Source organism: Apaloderma vittatum, unplaced genomic scaffold, assembly GCF_000703405.1.
Source record: "Apaloderma vittatum isolate BGI_N311 unplaced genomic scaffold, ASM70340v1 scaffold32665, whole genome shotgun sequence".
Lineage (NCBI taxonomy): Eukaryota > Metazoa > Chordata > Aves > Trogoniformes > Trogonidae > Apaloderma > Apaloderma vittatum.
Genome location: NW_009718207.1, coordinates 807 through 10,087, shown reverse-complemented (window position 1 = coordinate 10,087; position 9,281 = coordinate 807). Strand labels below are relative to the sequence as shown.

Here is a 9,281-nt window from a genome sequence, read left to right as displayed (position 1 = left end):
AAAATCGAGGGGTCCCAGCTCGAAAGTTCCTCCCCCCTTCTCGCTGCTGGAGGTGCTGCTGGCCGTCGCTGTCGTCCAGTCGTCGGGCTCCAGATCGAACTCAAAGTCGGACGTCAGTCGGTCAATCTGGCTCACGACCTGTGGACAGAAGGATGGACGGGAGGACAGACAGGAGCTGCTGGACAGGACCCTCCCAGTTTTTGCTCTGTAATCACACCACATCCCTAAATTTCAGCCATTTTCCCCAGCGCCACTGGTGTGATGAGTTGACAGGCCTCAGCCCAAGCAGAGCCACTCTGGGAGCACCTTGGCAGGAACTGAAGCCTACCCAGAGGACACCCCAAGGTGGTGAAGACCTGGGTGCCCCTGGGTGCTGAGTATCACAGGGTGGTCCTGGGGTCTGCCATGTCCCCTGGGACCATGAGTGTCATGCCAAATCCCCATGCATGTGGTGTCCTTTGGTCCCTCGCAGTTGACCATGCGGAGCCACCAGTGATTGCCACCTCTTCCCCCTGGGAAAAGACAGGTCCACAGGTGGGGAAACTGAGGCAGGAGGTGGAAGATGTCCCCACGTTACCGGACAAAATAGATAGGAAGGTAGAGGGGCTGCAGGGTGTGAATAAAATGAGTGCTTAATGAGTTAAAAATTATAGATATAGTGTCCTAGCTGAGATTCAAGACATGGGCAGGGCTGGAAAAGGAAGACCTCCCTTCTTCCATGGGTCCCATGGACCATGGTCTCCACCTAACAGCCTTAAGATGCAAAAGGGTCATTATCCACCTTCAAGTCTTTAATCCCATCCATCTTAAGGGCTGCCCAGCACCCAGCACAGCATTAATCCTGCCCAGAGCTCCACAATCCCACCTGAGCACCTGCTGCCATGCCATCTGGATGGAGCCATCCCTGTATCTCCGGGAGCACCACGACGTTTCTTCGCTGGTGTTTCTGCATGTACATGTGTGCAGGGGTGTGGAGGGAGGGATCGTCCCCCCTTTGCTTAGCTTTTTCCAGGTGGTTTCTCCATGCATAAATTGTTTGCATTTTTTTCTGGTTATTTTTCATTATTACCTTTCTCTCCCTATCTTTATCCTTCCTTATGTCCTTTCCCAGTGGAAATCAGCCCTGAATTTCCCCAAATAAAGGAGAGAAGACAAATCAATGAGCAATATCTTCCCAGACATGTTTCCTTTCCTTATCCTCATGCCTGTCTTATCTCCACCAGTCTCATGGTTCATCAAAGGGTGTTAGACTTCCTCACCTGCAAAGAGTAATTAATCATGGCATATCTCTTCATCATTTTTATGCTGCTGTTAGCCCAGAACTCTATTTTTCTGACCACTTTTCATGGGGGAAAACGGGTCCTTGGGCTCAGACATCCCATCTTCATGTTGAGTGGTTGAGGGTGGGTACCCTGAAGCTGCTGTCATGGGTGCTGGGTTGCCCTTGGCCCCTGAATCATGCTGACACGCAGAGGTCTGGGTCAACCAGAAATTTGGGTCAACACCATAAATTGCTGGAAATGCACCATAAATGGTGGCTCAGCACGGGAGGGTCCCAGCAAAGCCTTTGTGGTGGATGAGGATGTGTGGACAGAATTAAGGATAATTTAATCTGTCTGGGCATCTGAAACCAGGAGCCTGGGTGGGATGACGATGCTGCCAGCAGCCAAAATGGCTCTGTTACATTCTGCTGACCTAATTTTAACAAAATTTCGATATTCGAGCTCCAAATTTCACTTGTTCCACCTCTTCACACATGTAGCTCTCCTGCTCTGCCAAACTCCTGAGGAGATGGCACCAAGGATGGGGGACCTCAACCCCCTCAGTTGGTTGTTGAGGGGATCCATGGCTGGATCCCCCCAACAATGGCTCTTTCAAATCAGCTGCAGGTCCCCACGGGACATCTCCAGGCTCTGGGTGCAGCTAGGACCATTTCCTGGGCCACCAAATGCCATGTGACCATCTGGATCAACATCTCTGGAGGATAAAATAGTGTCACTTCCATGGAAGCACAACCCCAAGGGGCACAGAGGTCCCATATTTTTTGGGTGAGGGTGATGAGGCTGGAGAACTGTGTTTGCTGCCTGTTTCTAACACCTAGCAGAGAAACTGGGGAACATGAAGACCCTTTCTGAGATGGCACCAGCTAGTGTCCCCAGGTGGAAGGGCTGAGGATTGCTGCCCTGGAGCACATTGATAATGAAAGATGCCAAAACAACCTCCATCTTTCCCAATAAAAAAACAATAGGTTGGAAATAAGAGGAGTGCTCTGACCACCTGAGCACACAAGGGTGGGCAGTAATATACCATGATGGCCTCTATCAGCCCCACCTGGGACCCTCACCCTGCCCATTGCCCTGGAGCCCATATAAGCTCAGCTCTAGGTTACAACTCTTCTCCCTGTATGAGAACCTGTCCCTAGTCTCATGGGTGGTTTCTCTCCTGGCTGGACCTCTAAAAGGTATGTTGAAGCCCACCCCTGGTCCTGCTTGGGGAGTGAATCTTGGACATACATCATGTCCCTGTTTCCTGAAGGGACTTTGGGACTACCAAAACAGGGTAATGCTGAGGATAATAAGCTGAGTGCTTCTCACCCCAGGCAGCAGAAGGTGACAGGCTTTACCTAAGCTCCTCATCCATGATTTCTGACTTATTTCTACTGCCTCCTTGCCCACATAAGACCTCTGGGGAGGGTAGGCAGGGACCCATCTGTCCTTCAAGCTTTTGCTTTGAAGGATGCCAAGGGCAAGCTGGGATCATCCACAGGAATATCTTAAAATAAAAAAGGTGATTGCTTTTGTTCTCAGTGCACCACTAGATTTCCTTTTTTAAATTTCTTTTTCTTTTCTTTGGGGAAGAAAGGGTGAAACTCAAGGGAAAAAGATGATGTGACTTCTTTCTTGGGGACAAGGAAGAATTAGGAAAAAGGGCAGGAAAAGAGCTGTCTTTGGGAAACTCCCGGCTATTATTATTTTTTAATAAGGCAGAAAATGATTCTGTTGAAACCCTCAGCTAGAATGAGATCACCTCTGTTTTCATAAAGGCTCCAGGATTACAATACTGGGTTTTGGGCTGGCATCTCCCTGGGCTTCCAATTGGGTCCTTGTCACCCAAGGTCCCTCCTCATCCTCATTAAAGGAATGAGCTGTGATTCAGGCTCAGTCGGTGCCAGGTTTCCAGCCTAGTTCTTGTCCCCAGTCCGGTCCTCATCGTGGCACACGGGGATTAGTGTCACATCAGCAGTGGCTCATCCAGGGCTATTTTTAGGAGTGCTTTCTGTTTTGAACGAGTGATGGTGACACAAGGAGGGGGGCGGGGAATGTTAAATACCTGTGTGACACTTGGTACCCACTGAAGATTTAAATGTAAAGTAGGATTTGGGGGGTTTCTTCTCCCCTTTTTTTCCTTCCTGATGTGGGTTGTCAAAGCTTTTTCAGCCGAGGCCATTGCTGCTGGTAGAGGCAGCTGAGGTGAGAACGATGGGGAGGGAAGGATGGAGCACATCCCATCCCATTGCCTGGGATTTGGAGGACATACTCTCATCCCCTGGGAACTGGGGTGCCTCTGTGTCCCTACAAGCAGGTGATGGGGGTTGGGGTGTCCCCAGTGTGTGTTGGAGGTGCCATGGGAATGACCGAGAGGAAATGTCCCTATCCTCCTTTTCCTTGTCACCTTTTTGGTGACAGCAGAGCATCCCAGGGGTACCTTGCAGCAGGAAAATAAGGAGCAAAAAGAACTCTCCTTGACCTTGCGCATGGTGCCACCAAGGGGCTTCATGCCACTGCTCCTGAGTGCCCTGAAAGCAGGCACTGGGTGGCCAAGGGTGCTCAGCTCTTGCCCAAAGGGATGAGATTTGAGCAGCCTGGCTCCCAGCAGTCAGCCCCATGGACAGTCCCTGCACCCATGGATGTCGCTGGCAGCCAGGAGCTTTTCAGATAAAAGCCTCGTACCCCAAATTGGATATTTACCTCCCCAGATGTTGAACATCAGGAGCATCATTGTTTTTTAATGGAATTTGTCCGCAAATCAAGCATGGAGGCCCCCGACTGCAAGCTGAGCTTGGTGGCTTCAGCTTCTGCCTTTTGACCATGCCATTTCCTAGCAAGGAGCTAAACCTCCTGGAAGCTTAAGAAGATGCTAGAAAGGTGAAGGATGAGGTGGGAGGATGAGAGGAAACTTCAGAGACTTTGTGACCGGTAATTGGTAATGCATCTTCCTGTGGCCAGGAACTGGAAGATGCTGGGATCAAAGTGGTGTGATCTAACAGGCCCTTCAACCCAGTGCAGCCTTTGAAGCGGATGAGTGCTCGAGGTGAGTACTGCTGGGCAAAGGGGGAAAGTCCGGGATGGGGAGATCAAAGCGGGATGTCTGCTTCGATGATGTGTATGTGTCCCCTCAGATGCCCTCCCAATCCAGCCAGGCTGGGATTTTTGTGCATCCACCCCAGCACGCCACTGCACACCTCCGGCAGCGCAGTTTTGGTGTCTGGAGCATTTTTCCAATACTATGAAGCTGCTTTCCCAGGCTGGACTGGACCTGCTTGTGCTTTGCTCAAACATGAGAGGAGATGTGCAACAGGACCACGTGGCCCATGCAGAAAAAAAATAATCCCCAACCCTATTCCCAAAGCATCAAATCATCCCAGAGGCATTTGACATCATAACCTTAAACATCTATTCCCCTTTTCATGGGCGGGAAAAGAGTCACCCCAGAGCCCCAGGACCTCGCAGTCAAACACTCCCAGAGCAAGGGACCTTGCTGCAGCTCCCAAACTGCTTCTCAGCATAGGCAAGGTGAGTAAATATTTAATAAGGAATAAATGATTAATTGGAGCTCGCAAACTGAAGCTGGGTTACGGGGGCCTCTCTTTCGCCGAGCTGATGCTTATAAATGAGCGTGCCACAGATCTCGGGATCATTTGCTAGATCATCAGCCGCTAAATAGTTCAAAATCATCACACAGATCTCTAAGACGTTATTATTAGAATAATAAGCCGCCTTCTTGCCATGAACTTTCCCAAGCGTTCCTGGCTAATCACTTATTGATTACAACGTTATTAATGTACTTGTTAGCGTAAGGGGTTGCAGGGAAGGCTTAGTCCCCTGCCAAAGGCCTGGGGGGGATGACCCCTCAGTGCTGCTTCTTTTGGTGGTGGCACCTCACTGCTCCCATGTGTGCAGATAGGATCCTTCCCATGGGAATTTTTTTCTGGGGGGGTTGCACATAGGGAGAATTGTCCGGAGATTTATGTTTATTTCCCATCTCTGACTGTATCACTCAGATGGTTTCTGACACACCGTGCCCCAGCACTAATGCCCCAGTTTTGGGCAGGAGCTCAGCCTTGCAATGGAGGTGGCTGGGACCTCCCTGGGGTAGCTGCTTCTCCGTGGCATCAGCTTTATTCCTGTGGGAAAAGGCTGGGACTGGAAGGAGGCGTGTAGGAAGCTTGGCGGAAGCACCTTCCCTGCCTGCCTCCTGCCTGATTTCTATTTCCAGTGTGCTGTTTCAGTCAAAAGGGGTTTTTAATAATAATTTTCCCCACACATAATACAACCCTGTCTTGGGAGTGCTAGGGGAGTAACTATATACACAGAAGGGAGGGAAGAAGAGCAGAGGAGCAGAGAAACTGATAAAACAGCCTCCTGAATCCAGTGGACATCTGGAATGACAGCTTCAGGTGGGAATTACTTCCCAGGAGCTGGGGATGAAGCCTGAACCAGGCTCTGGTACCATATCGCATCCCCAGGGGGTGGGTCAGCCCCACAGGGCTGCCTGGAAGTCTCCCATTGAAGCTTCCCCTCTGGAGCATCCCAAAATCCTGTTTGAGTCTGGGACTTAGAATCTCTTTTACGCAAACCAGAGGGAGCTGTGCCTGGGGCTGGCGAGTGGTTTTGGAGCAGGAATTCTCCATGTGTGAAAGCCCTTGTGCCCACACAGGGGTTCTGATGACTTCAAGGACTGCTTTTGTCAAGGGGATTATGACCTGACTGCTTCTTCCAGACCTGTAAAGTCCGGGTATCCAGCTCCTCTTGTAAGAAAAACCAGGAAGAAGCAGGCCCAGCATCACCCAGTGAAGGTTTTCTGACTCCACAGGTGCCGCTGGATTTGGTCCACTGTTGCCCTCACTGAGCACATCCATTCCCATGCTCCAACCCACCAGCAAAGCCTTGAGTGGCATTTTTTTTGGAATGATATTTTTGAAGCCCCTGTGGTGGCTTTGTTGGAGAATACAATATAAAAAATGCCAGCAGTAAAGGGCTTTGGCCCTGAGCACCCTCACCTGGGACTCCCACCTGTAAACCCACTTCAGCTTTGAGCCATCAGTCCCTGTCTGGGGATGCATGAGCTTGTCCCCATGTCCTGATCCTTAGCTCCAGCTGAGAGAAAGCATCACTACACGCAAAGCAGACAACCACTTCTCTTTCACCAGTATCCTAGAACTTCAAATTGGCTAGCCTGGTGTCTACTACATACCTTTCTTTGTGGCTCGATGTTGACCTGGCCTTATTGTCCCATGACGTGAGGGGCTCTTTTAGAGCAGCTATGGGGAATGGCCTGGGAGGTCACTGGTGTCTAGGCATGTGCCAGCTCCTTGGAAGAGTCATCTCCAGGCCTCTGTTTCCCAACACACTCTGGAGAAGCTGTCTCATGGGGCATGGACTCCTTCCCTGAGGTGAGGGGCAGACTATGGGTGCCCTCTGGCCACCCTCTGCTCCTCAAAGCACAGAGTCCTTGCTGCACCCAGCTCAGCTCCTCCACTCTCCAATGATATTCCTCCTCCTTTGAATCTACTTCCCAAAATGTGTCCCCAGGGATGGCCGAGAGCACTTTACTGCTCCCTTGCGTCCTCAGGCCACCTTCTCTTCTCTACTCTGACATGTGCTGGTACAACCTGACTTGCGCAAATGATGCTGCAGGGATTCTGTGGCCCCAAGAGCTGGACAGGGACTTTGTGGAGCCACCCAAAGCTTGGTGAGAAGCACAACCTGACCTCAGCTGTGAAACAGTCAGAGATTTGTCTCATCCTAGTCCTCCTTATCCCTTGGCAGGAGAGATGCTCATACGATAGTGGTGGTCCTACTTGGCCTTAAATCCATGGGTTCAATAAAAGGGAACAATTGCCATCAGTCTGTAGATCTCTTGAAGCTCTTGGAGGAGCATGAAGTGAGCTCAGGCTAAACAGAAAATAGCTCTGCCTCCCATCATTGCTACTATGACTATTTTTAACCCATCAGAGATTTATTCAAAGGGGGTTTGGCCTCTCTTGGTGTGGGAACTCGGGGGGGAGATTTGCTTTTTGTGGCCATGCTTGCTTTCTACTGCAGGAAGGACCAGCAAAGCCACGGGAGTAAGCAAAATCTCTAGGGGTGCTGTAGTCAGGTTGAGCCCTCTTGGGAACCTCACTGGGGAGTGTCTTGAGATGTATCATCTCCCCCAGGCACTGGCTTTCCTGGAAAACTTCTGGACCAAGTGGAGCTGTCCCACAAGAGGATACTGCATCCCAGAAGGTACTTCAGGCTGGAAGACGTCACCACTCTGACCACTGCTGTGTCTTCACCAAGGACGATGTTGGTCCACCTGCATCAGCACTCTCCTGGTGGCATCCAAATGTCACTGACCTGAGAGGGACTGCTCCACGGTGGCCCTATGGCAAAACCTCCACTAATTTCTGCCCTTCTTGGGGGAGAGAATTTGCCTCCACTGCTTCCCTCATCACCTGCAGAGATGTCCTGAACTACCAGTCCCATCGAGGTCCCCTTCCCCTCCACCCTGGAAATGTGTGGTGACCCGAAAGCTTGAGCCACAGAAAGATTAAATTCCCCACCAAACTGACTCTGCAGCACCTGTGCTGGGAGGAAACTTCAACCACACTTTACATCTGTGTACATATATTTTTTTCGTTTTTGCAGAAGCAATGGACCTTGACAGCCAGCCTATGGGCCAGCCAGTTGCTTTGGCACCCTGCCCACCTTATAGACCCCCTCATCATTGCACCTAGGGCTGATGCCATATTTTCGGTGCCCTCTCCAATGCCAGAGGGACACACTATCCCCTTTCCATCCATCTCTCTGGTTTTAAAGGGGCCCAGAGAACACTCCCCAGGACAGAGCAGAGCTGACCGTGGCATGGTGCCAGTAACACTGGCTACCCCAGCCCCAGTGCATGACTCCACAGCGCTTCTCCCACCACCAACACCCACAGAGCCGTTGCCTCAGCTGGGCCCCCTGACCCTGAGCGAACTCTAGTGTCAAGGTCAGTTTTGCAAACCATGTCTATGTTTCCACCCTCCCTCTCCTCTTTTTGGAAATCCTGTGCCACACCAGGTTCCTTCTAGGGGCTGACGCATTGTGGGTGCTGAGCTGGCTCTGTTTCCCCAAATCCAGCCCCGGAGGCAGGGGGATGGGGACAGGCCACGTTCGTTTGGGGCCAGTAGCTACTGCAACCTGCGCAGGGATGTGATGGCACCTCTGGGACTTTCTTACCTCCCGGAGCTCCTTGGCCACCTCCTTGAGCTCCTGTAAAATGCCTTCCAGTTGCCCGATCACCATTTTCATCCGACTCCGGATCCTTTCCCTTTCACAACTACTCTTGTTGCTGCTACAATTGCTGCTGCTGCTGCTGCTGGGGGGGTCACTGGGCTGCCTGTCCTGGCAGGTCCGGGAGTCCATCCTTCCCTACCAGCCTCGGTTCCTGGCCCCGACGGCTCTGTCCATCCTGCTCCCCTCTAGCCGGGTGACCTGGCGTCCGCGCAGCCCCTCTCGGCCGGGGACCTTTCAACATCTTAACGTTCCCCTGCCACCAAGAAAATCCCAGCCGCAGGTTCGCCTCCCTGCGAGGTCGGGGGGCTCCGATTCAGAGTGAGAAGCAGGGTCGGGATGCACTATGCAGAGCTGGCCCCGACGGCTCTGTCCATCCTGCTCCCCTCTAGCCGGGTGACCTGGCGTCCGCGCAGCCCCTCTCGGCCGGGGACCTTTCAACATCTTAACGTTCCCCTGCCACCAAGAAAATCCCAGCCGCAGGTTCGCCTCCCTGCGAGGTCGGGGGGCTCCGATTCAGAGTGAGAAGCAGGGTCGGGATGCACTATGCAGAGTCAGGAACGCTGCAGAGGCGAGCTCAGCTGGTGGCCGTAGTCAGATGTGGGGTGGCCATGGGGTGAGAAGAAAAGGCGAACGCTGCCCGGATGGACAGGATTTCACCTGACTGCTGCAGCAGAGCTGGAGGAGGAGGAGGAAGAGGAAGAGTCCCTCGGAGGTCCCAGGAAAGTAAAATCCAGTGGGCCA

General features: G+C 52.0%; 1 protein-coding gene across 1 annotated transcript; it reads right to left on the bottom strand.

Annotated features, from left to right (window-relative positions):
- Positions 1-6: 6 nt before the first annotated feature.
- On the bottom strand, positions 7-8,793 carry LOC104274523 (chromosome unknown open reading frame, human C15orf59; the record flags this gene model as incomplete). The annotated part of the gene is made up of 2 exons (XM_009870176.1): positions 8,484-8,793; positions 7-138 (listed from the first exon to the last, which is right to left on the bottom strand). Coding segments are annotated over exons 1-2 (318 nt in total), but the record flags the coding sequence as incomplete, so codon positions are not given.
- Between the last annotated feature and the right edge of the window lie 488 nt (positions 8,794-9,281).